At 39.3% G+C, this 14,695-nt stretch overlaps 1 protein-coding gene across 1 annotated transcript in view; it reads left to right on the top strand.

Moving 5' to 3' along the window:
* LOC106821652 overlaps positions 1-3,105 on the top strand; it is a 7,477-nt gene extending 4,372 nt beyond the window's left edge. Inside the window, exons 6-7 of the mRNA XM_014826541.1 lie at positions 1,484-1,772; positions 2,010-3,105. Of these exons, the coding sequence (XP_014682027.1) occupies positions 1,484-1,772; positions 2,010-2,129 (409 nt within the window). The 3' untranslated portion in view covers positions 2,130-3,105. The remainder of the gene's footprint in view (positions 1-1,483; positions 1,773-2,009) is intronic.
* The last annotated feature ends 11,590 nt before the right edge of the window (positions 3,106-14,695 follow it).

Raw genomic sequence — 14,695 nt, forward strand, 5'->3', positions numbered from 1 at the left:
TATATATATATATTTGTGTGTGTGTGTGTGTGTGTGTGTGTGTGTGTGTGTGTGTGTGTGTGTGTGTGTGTGTGTGTGTGTGTGTGTGTGTGTGTGTGTGTGTGTGTGTGTGTGTGTGTGTGTGTGTGTGTGTGTGTGTCGGAGCGAGAGCGACACAGTTTACTAGATGAGTAAACAAATTACAATAATCTAGATACGAGTTCGATAGCCTGTGACGTGTCGGGCATAGACAGAAGGAGGCAAGAAACACATGACAGGGGTCGGCTATTTCTGTGCAGAATTAAGGTATGCTGTACAATATGCTGTAGTAGTGCGCGTTGACAGGGTTTCATCCTAATAATATATTAGGATAATATATTAATTAATAATATAAACGAGAGAGAGCGAGATAGATAGATATATAAGATAGATAGATGGATAGATATATCTATCTATCTATCTATCTATCTATCTATCTATCTATCTATCTATCTGTATGTATGTATGTATGTATGTATGTATGTATGTATGTATGTATATGTATGTATGTATGTATGTATGTATGTATGTATGATGTATGTATGTATGATGTATGTATGTATGTATGTATGTATGTATGTATGTATGTATGTATGTATGTATGTATGTATGTATGTATGTATGTATGTATGTATGTATGTATGTATGTATGTATGTATGTACATACATACATACATACATACATACATACATACATAGATTATCTATCTATCTATCTATCTATCTGATAGATAGATAGATAGATAGATAGATAGATAGATAGATAGTAGATAGATAGATAGATAGATAGATAGATAGATAGATAGATTGATAGATAGATAGAGGGAACACACAACCACCATGGGGAAGCGCTCATGACAGCAATATACATCTAGTAATTTATTAGTAATGGAAGGGCTGCATGCTCTGATACAGTGATGCAAATCTTGAAACGTAAAAAAGTGCGTTTATTGATATTCGCACGTGTACGACGATATATGAATGGCGCACGCCCGCGACAATGACCGTCCCATGCAATAACCTTTGTTAGGTATATTGATGGAATACTGCTTTGTAGGTACGCTATAATCACCGACAATGCACAGGATACACCCGATCAATCAGCGAAGCTCGTATACATGTCACCCGTATCCAGGCTTCACATAGTTACAGCTGAGTTTTTTCACGTTAAGGAAGCGTTTACATGAATAAATAAATAAATATATATTATCAAGAGTCCATAATTTCTATTATGGACTATTGACATTATCAAGAGTAGATAATTATTAGATGTTATTATCTACTCTTGACATTATATATATATACTAAATGAATAGACAGACGCAGACACACAGTAATGCATATACCCGCATACCTCCCCCCCCACACACACACAACACATACAATCACACACGCGCATACACGCGCGCGCACACACACACAGTATAGCGCAAACTGCAAACAAGACGGTATATTCCTCTTGCAGAAAGCTGATTTTGCCATCGTCCGACGGAAGTGACCACGGCGAAATTTACTCGCAAAGATCCGTTGACCAGGCATCTGTGGGTGGTTTGCGACCACATGGTAGAAACGTTAGTGATTGTATAGAAGGAGCCAGCGCTCAACCTAGTAGTGAAACAGTAGGGGAGTCCAGCATGGACCGATGGCTGGGCATTGCTAACATCTTGAATCCCCCTTCTGTTGCGGGCACAAATGAACAGCTGGGCAGCGTGTCTTCCTTGCACTCGACCGAGATTCTCTTGCCTCGACCGCACGTATGTATCTCGAAATGATCATTGTCGTGATTGCAATACGCGCGCGCTCGCGTGTGTGTGTGTGTGTGTGTGTGTGTGTGTGTGTGTGTGTGTGTGCGTCGTGCAAGCATGTCGATTTTTCTGGTCATGCAAGCATGTCGTGTGTTCGAATTGCATTTCAAGATATGAGAACAAGTCATCTCCGAAAGAATTCGATATCATTATAACTGTCTAATTCGCGTTACGCTACACTTGAAGGTATACGGAAGGTCTGGGATAGCTTCGCCATGGAACGTGACGGACGAGCTTGTCGATGAATCTGCAGACAGCATGACTTCAAGGAGATTGCGAGAGGTTGAAAACACCGTCTACTTCTAATGGCATGCTCTTCGGCTATTGTCACCGTCTTCACACACACGTACACGCACACACTCATACCCGCGCACTCGCACGCTCGCTCTCACACACGCACGCACGCACACACACACACACATGATATCGATTCTGTGATCATTCGCGATGTTCTATATATTGTCTTGTTTATACGAATATTTATTGAAATGCGGTAGTAAAATTACCGCAGGTATACGTAACAAGCGCAGCTATCGAATTTGCATTATATATAGCTATTTTAAATGTAAATGAGACTTGTACAGGTTGTGATGTAAATGCACATTATAATACGTTTCATAGGTTTCCATACTTACGTATAGAAATATCGTCGCAGACCGTATAATGTAGGACGTTATAACGAATTGACGGTCTATCATGCGTGTTAAGTTATTTAAAGTTACATTATGTGCTACATTAATACTAAACATCGCCAACCTAAGCACCGTGAGCAATACACCTACACTCCTACCTACCTATACACACATACCTACCTACCTACCTACCTACCTAGTCGGACCTACATCCGGAAAGGTATTCCGTGTTTAAACGATTCTACACGATGCAACAACCAGATGGGTTTCAACCCACGCTTGAATAATCAGGGATGTTCACAGACTTTTTAAGACGCGGTTATTGCACTGTTCGATCTTCAAGTCATATTATACACAAGACTACGACGGAAGTGCGCACAGTGCTCAGATTGGCGTGTTTTAAAAGCTTTTTCGTTGAATAGCTATTATATAAGCTGCAATAGCGGCAAAGGCCTACAAGGCCACGTAAAATGTTGCGTAGTATGTCATAGACAGAGCAGGCAAAACGAATGTGCGATAGTAAAAGCATATTGGCGACAATAGTTTGAGAGGAAAGATATATTTTAATAACTTGTTTTACTAGAACTCCTCTTGTCGTTATTTTAGTTACGAGTGCCTATTTTGTTATTTTGTCTTTATGAAGGTAGACAATAAATCATTGACTGCTTACAAAAGAAATCCCAGTAAAGTTTTTTTTTTTATTCGATTGTGGTTAAGAATGGTTGTGTTTGACAATCGCGCTCTTAATATCAACTGTTGAGACATTTAAACCACTTTTCTCATTAAAACACTTTCAGTTATATTAGAGTCTAGCTTGTAAAAATATAGAAATGAAAACCGTGTCTCCTGCAGAGTGCACAATGGTAATTGATAATGTTGTTATTAATATGCATGCCTACAAATATCTCTCTATTTATATCAATTAAAGTAAAGACATAGTTAAAAGTGCATATTTTAATTACAGTTTCCTTTTTCGTTGAATAATACTTACCTATGTTGCAATCGCTAACGCAATATTGCATTACACCGTAAACACAGTGGTACGTCTTATCTAACATAATTATAATACGTGTTATATAGTCCAACGTTATATCGTCACCTGAGCTAGCATGGCTAGGGAACAGCAGAAATGTTGCATTACTTGAGAGACGTACACTTGTACCCTCGTACGCGCATGTGCACGCACACGTATACAATAATATTCACGCACGCATGTATACACGCATAATATTATATATCCTCGATTGTGAATTTTTGTTACCACGTGCATAGCGCTATATTAAGCGTATTACCTTATTGTGACAATAGATAAAGCAAGATTAGTCTTAATAGTCTTCCTTTTCCAGGTTAGCATCGACCATCACAGAAAATATCGTATTTGCTCAAAAGAAAAAAATTGTAAAAATATTTCAAACTTAAAGGTTACGTGTAATGGTGCAAATATTGTTATAAAATGTCGTCAAATACTTAGTAATAGACCCAGAACATAATATGAGTGGCGCGATTATGGGAAGTTGCAAAAAAGTGTATAAAGGGTTACTATAGTTCCTGGCTGTATAATTCAATGATACTTTGACCATGCTTAATCTATTTCCTACAGCATAAACTTTGAGCGTAGGGCCCACATAGTTGCTATGGAGTTGATGTCTGTGAATACGGCTCCAGTTGAGCGCAATTATTCGATTATTCATATATTATTAAATTATTCGCTAATCGACGCATGTCACAAACAATGGGGCCGCGAACCAGTCTAACCAAAGCGTGCACGCTGTGGGCCTGTGGCAAGCTAGACACAGTACGTACAGTACATGATAATTTGATGGGTATATTGTACTTTATTACCTCCGCCAAGGGGTTGGCAAGAGGTTATGTTTTCACTGGCGTGTGTTTGTTCGTTTGTGTGTTTGTGGGTTTGTGGGTTCGTCGGGCTTTGTGTAGCAGCCTAACTGAACAGAAGTTATGACGGATTGTCATAAAATTTCACGATAGTCAGAAATTTTGGGCTAACTTAATTAGAATCTGATCAGATTTTGGTGATCCGATCGCCGTCACGGATTCCATAATTAATTAATTATAATTAATTAAATAACATTTCAGGCATACAGTCACACAATGGGTAACCTTAGAGATTGATCTCATTTGGTAGGTGATTCCGGATCTCAATCTAATTAATTAATTAATAAATTATCAGGATACGCCGCCGTCCCCTCGTCAGAAATCGGGTAACACGTTACGAATTGATTACATTTTGGTCGTCATCCGGAACCAATTAATTATTTAATTAATTAATTAAGTAATACAATTTTTCACAGTGACAGAATTTAGCTGCCTTGGCGGAGGTCTGTGCTCTCCGAGTGCTCTAGTTATCTTATCGGATTACCCTTATGCTAGAGAGTTCAGCCTGTTCAGCCTGTTATTTAAAAGCAGCAGCATGAGTTTTCAAAACGGTTCAAGTTTCTGTTCAGTGTACGTGACCGAATGATTTCCATTCACTTTCGAAATCCAGGCTTCAAAATCCTTCGTTTTCAAAACTAGGGCTGGTAATATGTCAATATTTAAACAAGATTGGGAATTATTGGAAAGGATCCATTAATCTCTTTTTGAACTGAGGCTTGAAACTCTACACGTTAGAATTAAGTACTTGTAACTCGATATATTAGTTTAAGGTAGACTGCTATCAGCTACTGTAAAATGTTGAAACGAGAGAAGGCACGTTTTAATCTTACTAGTCTAGGCGTATGGGTTTACGAATCACAGTGGAGTTAACACTATAGATACTGAGTGTAATGTACATGTTCATGGTCCACAAAGTAAATAATTAGTGTGCTATATATATGCTACTGTTTGAGTTTCGATCTTTGGTGATTAAGCTAACTGTATGTTTTAATTGTATATACCTATCGTCTGTAAAGGATATTTGACAATAATCTAAGTAAACAATCAATCAACCATTTCATCAATCATAATATTATATTACAGCACGATGAGAATTTCTTATACACAAAAAAACAAATTGTTATATTCAGGTTAAGCCAACCACTCCTGTAAAAATACCACCAGGAAAACAAAAAGAATCATCCAGATGTTGTGCAATTTGTTCTTATCCATCCGTCTGTCAGTAGAATTTGTCGTCGATGATAAAATATTATTCCCATAATTGTCCGTTCGTTGAATTAGAATTGTCGAATTTGCCGTTTTGGTTACGTTCGGACGATTACTTGTAAGCTACGGCGTTTTCCCGTAATATAGAAGTTAAAAATCAGGCTTCTTGCTTAGATAGACGATTATAACTTTATGTATAATTGGAATTACTATAAAACAATATAATATAGTATTAGTTAGACATGATATAGAAAGAGGTCTCTATATCATGTACTCCTGGTAGCATATCTTCCATAATTTATATTGCTTTTCCACCCCTACCTTTACGGTGTACATTCCGGAACAAACACTATATGTAGCTTGATTAAATGTTAATATAAAAAAATATGAATAATAGGATATTATATTATTATATTGAAATGACAAGTCACATATACCTTTTACCTTTGGCAATAGTAATTTGGGCACCGTCTACTGTCAGTGTTTTGTAAAAGGTGTACTATATTATGGCAGATGGGGTCGTTGTCGTCTCAGGTACTACAGATATGTACCCGAGGTAGTTTTAGGTTGTTTAGTATTATGTTTATATTTTTATATAATTAGGAGGTAGTTTTAGGTTGTTTAGTATTATGTTTATATTTTTATATACGGTATGTTTAGGGTTAGGGTTAGGGTTAGGGTTAGGGCTAGGGTTAGGGTTAGGGTTAGGGCTAGGGCTAGGGTTAGGATTAGGGTTAGGGTTAGGGTTAGGGCTAGGGTTAGGGTTAGGGTACACTTCTGTAGTACAAGTCTGGTACAATTTGTGTATACATAAATTATATGTACCTCGGGTCTATATAACGACCCCTTCAGCGATACTATGCTATGCTATGCTATGCTATGCTATGCTATGCTATGCTATACTATACTATACTATACTATACTATACTATACTATAGCTAACTATACTATACTATAACTTATACTATACTATATTTATACTATACTATACTATACTATACTATACTATACTATACTAATACTATAATTAATACTATATTATACTATACTATACTAAGTATACTAATACTAATAGCTATACTTACTATAACTAATACTATAAGCCTATACTATACTATAGCTATACTATACTATACTGATAGCTATACTATACTATACTATACTATACTTATATATACTATACTATACTATACTATACTATACTATACTATACTATACTATACTTACTATACTATACTTATATCTATACTAATACTATACTATACTATACTATACTATATATAGCTATACTAACTATACTATACTGTTAAACTATACTATACTATAGCTATAACTATACTATACTATACTATACTAACTATACTATCCTATAGCTATACTAATACTATACTATACTAACTTACTAATCATATCTATACTATAATATACTAATACTATACCTATACCTATACTAATACTAAGCTATACTATACTATACTATACTACAGTTAGTGACGTAGATATCGATTAATTAAACCTAGTATAAAACCCCAGCGACACGGTCGCTTAAGGTAGTATATCATCGTCATGGTTATTTAGTTGACAAAATTATGTCAGTCAAGTAACACGGTTGAAAGTTGGCAAGCCACGAATATCTCAAGAAACTGGAGTCCACTAGAACAGCGAGTCAAAAATTACGACCCCGTCTCAGGTGATGACCGCTAAGAGTCTATGACAAAGCCGCGCAACGCCGGCGTGCGGACACAGCGGGACCCTATCTAACACCGGTGTCGCACAACCGCACAGGGTCAAATCTGTGGCCATATCCTTCAGCATTGCGAGCCGAACACGTCGCGTGCACGGGCAGCAGCGGTATGGCACAAAGCCGTGCGCGATGAACACTTAGTAACGAATAGAAGGCTGTTCAACGAGGCTCTTCGAGATAACTCCATCCGACACTCCACCATATCTACAAGACTCGCGACCGCCGTTCTCACGCTAGGAGAAGGAAGTCTCACCTTCAAGTTGCCCAGTAAAATTCTGGAGAAGGACACGTCTTGCACCCATCGTAACAAGCCTGACCACGCTCAGCCCATGCATTCCTCCAAGTTGTATAAATACGCGAACAGTTTCGACAGAAAGACAGACACGGTTCCACGACGCCTGTCAGCTCACAGGTTCCGCCTGATCTCACCTGCTGGGATCACCACGCTACCGTCGCTGCTGGACCAATCACTGACTGAGGACCTGCCTGCTGCCTGGCTGACTGGCAGGACTCACGCTCGTAAACATGTACTGCATTTGTACAACGCAGTCGCTTGTCTGTATGTGCCTGGTGTATAGATATGTATTGTATGTTATTGTATCGTATTTACTGGTTGGCTTCTTAGGCCCATCTATGTAGCTGTATGTGTTTATGAATGCTGTTCCATTAAAGGAATAGTGTTACCGTAGCAATTCCGTGTTATAGCATTAATCTATACTGTTGTGGCTTAAGTGCTATTTGCCCCACGTATCTTGTACACGAACCTGGTCAGACTATACGATCACACGTGCCTGTTACATGATATCACGAGCTACACCCTATATCACTACACTAACACTACACTAATCTAAGGAAGGAAGTCTCTCACTTCCGCGTTACCAGGTTCTCAGGTTGTAGGGCCGTATGGCACCCCGTTTTGAGGGTAGCGCCAGGTTGCGCACTAAGATAAGAGAAAACACAGTATTATTAAAATACTGCTCGTTGCGGCCTATTTCACTTAATCAAAACACAATCATACGATACTATACAGATGTTGCCCGCGTCGTAACACTCGCGGCGCGTGTCGCGTAAATGGAATACAAGTAATGTCGTACCTTAGAGTTGCGGTTCGGCTGGAGGCGCTCGCGGGGTGAAAAGTAGGTCGTGGAAGGTAGAGGGCGGATAAGTAGCCGCTGAATAGGGTGTGGGAGCTAGGCGAAACGACTTGCTACGAACAAGGTGAGAGCCAAGAATCAATACCTGGGCGAACTAACGCATGGCAGATCGCCCTCGATCCATTAGTTACTGCGGCCGCTTACGGCGTGGTTACACTATATATTTAAGTGTCAGTGTGCAGCGTAAGTATGCGCCGTAGCGTGGTGTTGCATATAGCAGATTTGGGCCCGAATTTAACAAAAAACTGTCCGCAAATAATGGGTGAAAGAGAGTAATAGAAACATTAAGAAATTGGTATCCCCCAAACAAATAGAATTTCGTAATTTATTTAGCATTATATTTATTAAAACGCTTCAAAAGTGCCTGTGGCCTAGACCCTTTGTTCGACCCACTTCGCCGCGAATCCCCGCGAAATTCCGATTAGCTTATATTTTACATGCATCACGTGACGGCGTGACGGATACAATGTCTCCAAGATCGATCGCTTTCTCGAAGCCCAATCGCTCTCTGTTTACCTGCGTCATACCACACGTGATTCTTCGAATGGACCACTCGCCCTCTCTGTTGACACGCCTCTTTCTTTCCTGCTTACTGTCTCACAACCCGCTAGCTCGTCCGAAAAAAAAAAAAAAAAAGGAAAAAAAAAAAAAAAAAAAAAAAAAAAAAAAAAAAAAGAAAAAAAAAAAAAAAAAAAAAAAAAAAAAAAAAAAAAAAAAAAAAAAAAAAAAAAAAAAAAAAAAAAACGAAAAAAAAAAAAAAAACAAACCCGAAAAAAAAAAAAAAAAAAAAAAAAAAAAAAAAAAAACAAAAAAAAAAAAAAAAAAAAAAAAAAAAAAAAAAAAAAAAAAAAAAAAAAAAAAAAAAAAAAAAAAAAAAAAAAAAAAAAAAAAAAAAAAACAAAACAACCCACAAAAAAACAAAAAAAAAAAAAAAAAACAAAAAAAAAAAAAAAAAAAAAAAAAAAAATAAAAAAAAAAAAAAAAAACGAAAAACGAAAAACGAAAAACGAAAAACAAAAAACGAAAAAAGAAAAACAAAAAAAGAAAAACGAAAAACGAAAAAAAAACAAAAAAAAAAAAAAAAAAAAAAAAACAAAAAAACCAGGGAAAAAAAAAAAAAAAAAAAAAAAAAAAAAAACACAAAAAAAAAAAAAAAAAAAAAAAAAAAAAAAAAAAAAAAAAAAAAACACAAAAAAAAAAAAAAAAAAGAAAAGAAAAACAAAAAAAAAAAAAAAAAAAAAAACACAAAAAGAAAAAAAAAAAAAAAAAAAAAAAAAAAAAAAAAAAAACAAAAAAACAAAAAAAAAAAGAAAAAATACCGTCAACATCTCTCCCCGCTAACTTTCTAAACTAAGGTATATGCATACAATTGCTACACTAAACATCGCTCGCTTTTTATACTATGCGCTCGTACCGCGCGTGTGAATCACCGCCGCGCGCCGGTGTGTATCACGGCCGGGCGCGCCGCACGCTATCACCGCCGCGCGGCGGACCGACGCTCAATTCGCTCGCGCGCGCGCGTGTAAACCACCGCCACGCGGATGCGCGCGCGCGGTATTTCTCACCGCCGCGCGCTCGCGGGCGCGCGCGCGGTATATGCCACCGCCGCGCGCGTAATTCAACCGCCGCGCGCGTCCTCTATCACCGCCGCGCGCTCCCCCGCCGGGCCCCCGCGCGCGCGTAATATTATCACGCGCCGCGCCGCAAACACCGCTGCGGCGCGCGGACCACTATACGCGGCGCGCGAATCAGCGCGCGTGCGCGCGTGTATACGTGTTTGAGAGAGAAGAAGGAAGTAGAAGAAAAGGAGGAGAAAAAAGAAAAAAAGGAGTAAGAAAGGGAGAGGAAGAAAGAGGAGAAGAGAAGAAAGAAAAAAAAAAAAAGAAAGAGAAGAGAAGGGGAAGGAAAAAAAAAATAAAAAAAAAAGGAGAAGGAAAAAGGAAGGAAGATAGAGGAGAAGGAGAAAGGGAGAAAGGGAAAGAAAGGGAAGAAGAGGGAGAGGAGATGAGGGAAGAGAGGAAGAAAAGGGAGGAGAAGGAGGAAGGAAAGAAGGAGGGAGAGAAGAAGGAAGAAAAAAAGGGGGGAAGAAAGAAAGAAAAAAGAAAAAAGAGAAAAAGAAGAAAAAAAAGAAAAAAGAAGAAAAAAAAAAAAGAAAAAAGAAAAAAAGAAAAGAAAAAAAGAGAAGGAAGAAAAAAATAAAAAGAAAGAGAGAGAGGGAGAAAGAAAGAGGAAGGAGAGAAAGGAAAGGGAAAAAAAGAAAAACATGGTAGGCGTGTGTTGCACATAGCGATTTGGACGAAATTTAGCCAAAAGTAATGTCCGGCAATAATAGGTGAAAGAAGAGCATAGAAAGCATTAAGAATTTGGTAGTAAATAGATTTTCGTATTTAATTTAGCAATTTATATTGTATTGAAAACGCTTCCAAGTGGCCTGTGGCCTAAGACGCCTTTGTTCGACTCCCCTTCCCCGGCGATAACCCCCGCGAAAATTCGGCGATTGCTATATTTACATCAAATCACGTCCACGGCGGACGGATACAATAATGTCTCCCAAATCGCATCCTTTCTCGAAGCTCGACCAATCGCTTCTCTGTTACCTGCGTCGATACCAACACGTGATTCTTCCCCGAATGGACCACTCCGGCCCCTCTCTGTTGACACGCCCTTTCTTTGCCCGTATGAAGTAAAGGCCGCTCCCGTCGCGGGCGCGCGCCGTGTATACTTATCACGCATAAATGATATCACGCCGAGCCGCCAGGCGCGCGGCGCACCGCGTATTTTCTCACCGCCGCGTGCTCGCGGGCGCGCGGCTGCGCGTGTATATTACCGCCGCGCGCATACGGACCGCTGCGCGCGGGCGTACCGCCGCTATCACCAGCCGCGCGGCGGCCGCCGCGCGATCGCGGGCGCGCGCGCGGTGTATACGCGTTCATGACTTGCTGCGGCGCTCTATCTATCCTCGCGCCTCATGGCCGCTGTTACACTATACTACTACATACTACATACTACATACTATACTGTACAACATTATCACTTCAAGAAACCTCATAAAAACAATCCACACATTATATACCGATTCAGTCTGTTAAATGTAAGCCTAATCAATATATGTATATATCCATAGATATATACAGACACATGCGTTTGTCAATATCTATGGTATATCGTAATTCAGAATGAAAGTCGGCGCTAGCTGTGCAAATATGTCAGGTAATGGGTCATTTTTTATTAACGATCCGCTGCACTCGATGTGTATTAAATATCAATTATATATATTTATATAATGTATATAATTATGTATATTATTAAATATTGATACTAGCTGGGTACCGGCGTTGCATTCTCAAGGGAAAAAATAGGAACAACTTGTGGAGAAAATTCTGACATATATTACCTAATTCTAAAGATATATATATATATATATATATAATAATATAGTTATATAATATCATATATATATATAATTATGACTCATAAGAGCGAAACAAAATATGGAAGGCGTAAACAATAATTGTGGGCAAAACAGTTTGTGCAACAATTTCTATGATTCTATGCTGCCAAAAGCTTCTGGTAGTGGGTACACAACATATCGTGTATTCCTTCCGGGGGCAAAGAATGAAGAGGTTTTTGTGGGATCCGACCTTTAAGCGCCCGAAGTAAAGCTTGACCGATGGGAGCAGCAATGGCGATGTTAGATATAGGCCAGCGATATAAGGAATGAGGAATAATCCATGAAGTTCCCAGAAAGTGTCATTGGCGGCATATGGAATGTACACGATGTTTTTAGAATGTTCATATTGCACAGTAAGATATTGATCAGGAGGCTTCTAGAAATTTCCCATTGTGTAATAATGAAAAGTGACGTCTCTAGCAACCTTGCATAACCCCGAAGTCAGATTTGATTCGCATCCGCCGCAACCTTTGTGTGTCGAGAACATATTATGTACCATAATAAAGCCCGTATCTTGCTTCGTTGGCAAAAATTGAATGTTGTCCTCTGCGACCTCAATATGACCCTCAGTGGCCACGGGATCGCGGATCGACCTCATCCGCCTACACATTTGTGGGAAGCAATGAGGCCGATTTTGAGCTTCATAACGAATGTTTATCTGTTTCGTTTATTATTGTACCGTTTTATATTACCTTTATTATATATATATATAATATATATATATATATGATATTAGTGTATATTGTTATGACATTAACTATATATTTATATGCGAATGAATAATGTGTAAACGCAGCGCTCACATTCGTTACGACACCAGTCTCTGTATTTCAATGCATGGCATTAATGTTCGTATTTCAGCTGAATATCCTCTAAGCTGGTGCTATCAGCCTATCACCATGGTAAACACGTCTAAAGTCTCGACCGAAGTGAAAGTAGGTGACTATGCACGGCGAGATAACAGGCACATAAACAAGCCGTGTATCATGGGCAAATTCGCAAAATATAGGTAGGTTTGTGTATAAGCGCATATCTGCAATCAATCAAAGTGGCATGTTATTCCCGGACCACCTAGCAAGTGGGCATGTAAAGCCGCTACCAGCCAGCAACAACAGAATTTCCGTTGCAATGCGCAGGACGGTACCATCGTAACCATATCGCCATGCTACGTGGTGGATGGGGCTGCTAGGAAAATCACGCTTTGCTATTTTGCTGCCAGCGGGTAAGTGTTTGGTGTCACATATCTGTTGGCGATATAGGATGAAACTAATATGAAATGATATAGGTTACCTATGAAGGGTACCCACTGTTAAGTGATCTACGCGATATATAAAGGTATAATTAAATGTTGATAGTATGTAAAAGCTGTGAATATTATATGATGAGCTATTAGAGGGTGAGCTATTGAAGCGTGAACTATTAAAGGCAAATCTACTGAATGGTATCATATAAAGTTTAGCAAGTCCAAAATAGGAATGTAGGCCTCAACTCTCGCTCATAGGGTCTATGTCCGCCCAGGGTACGCCGAACGTACCCTGGGTAACGGTCCGGTAACCGGAACGTACCCTGGTCACTATTTGATATGGTTAGGTTAGGAATTTAGAGGTTAGGGTTAGGATTAGGGTACGGGTTCGGTTCGAGTTAGGGAGTAGGCGTAGGCGAACTCCCTCGACTCGTTAGTGGAGTAAGGCGAAGGTTACGGTATCGGCATATAGATAGTACCAGGATAGGCCTAACGTTCCAGGTCTAACCGAGGCGTACCCAGGTACGTTCGCAGTACCCCGGGGACATAGAGCCCTCTCGGCCCCTACTATCACGAGAGCCTCGTTATAGCAATACAGTGCGCAGAGATATGAAACGTGTGAATATTGCTGAGCACATTTCCGAGGATTCATATACTGTATACGCTGGTATATTTCGCGGTGGTTTTTAATTTTCGGCAGAATTTTGCCGAATGCGTACCCGACGCGCGAAAAATAAGCAGCACGCGAATAATTCATACCGAATAATACCGAATAATTCAGCAATTCACACTCGCGAAATTGTCTTTCACAAGTCTGAATTCGCGAAAAATGTCTCTACGCGAAAATATGGCGTATCAGAGTTTATTAACTAACTTATATTAACTAGCCGACGTCGCACGTGTGTGTATATTACAGTCACAGGTACGGCGGAGAATGCGCGCCCATGTAGGCAGCGCATTAGCGATTGTTGTCAGCAGCAACATGAAACGCTTGTGAAGCAGAACAAGTTTGGGCAAGCAAGCCAGTAGCACTGTCCTATATCGGCTACTGCGGCCGGCCCCATCACAGCTCCCAGCGACATCATGCTACGTAAGTGTATGCATCGAGAAAGTTAACTGGTACGTGTGATAGAAAGAAAATGCATCGAGTGGATGGTCAGCGCTTTGTGATTATGCGCGTCGAATATAAAATTCCTGTATATAGTAAAATTTATATATAGTAAACTCACTGAGTGAAAGTTATAAATAAAATGGGTCGAGATAGTCGAACAAAGTACTGAGCCATTGCTTGCCTAACCATGCAACAATTGGGGCGCATTTTTAGGCAAACAATGGCTCAGTTACTTTGTGTTTTTCACGTGTGAGTTCATTCATTACATGTGAGTTCATTGTGAGTGCATTCACGATGTGAGTTCATTGTGAGTTCATTCACACGGCGTAGAAAATCTCAACATGTAATTGGCACTGTGATATATTCAATCACGTTGTGTCATGTGCGAAATCTCCGATGAGCGTAATAAATAGCTGGTTATGTGGATTTCCGGCA

Source organism: Priapulus caudatus, unplaced genomic scaffold (genome assembly GCF_000485595.1).
Source record: "Priapulus caudatus unplaced genomic scaffold, Priapulus_caudatus-5.0.1 Scaffold81, whole genome shotgun sequence".
Lineage (NCBI taxonomy): Eukaryota > Metazoa > Priapulida > Priapulimorpha > Priapulimorphida > Priapulidae > Priapulus > Priapulus caudatus.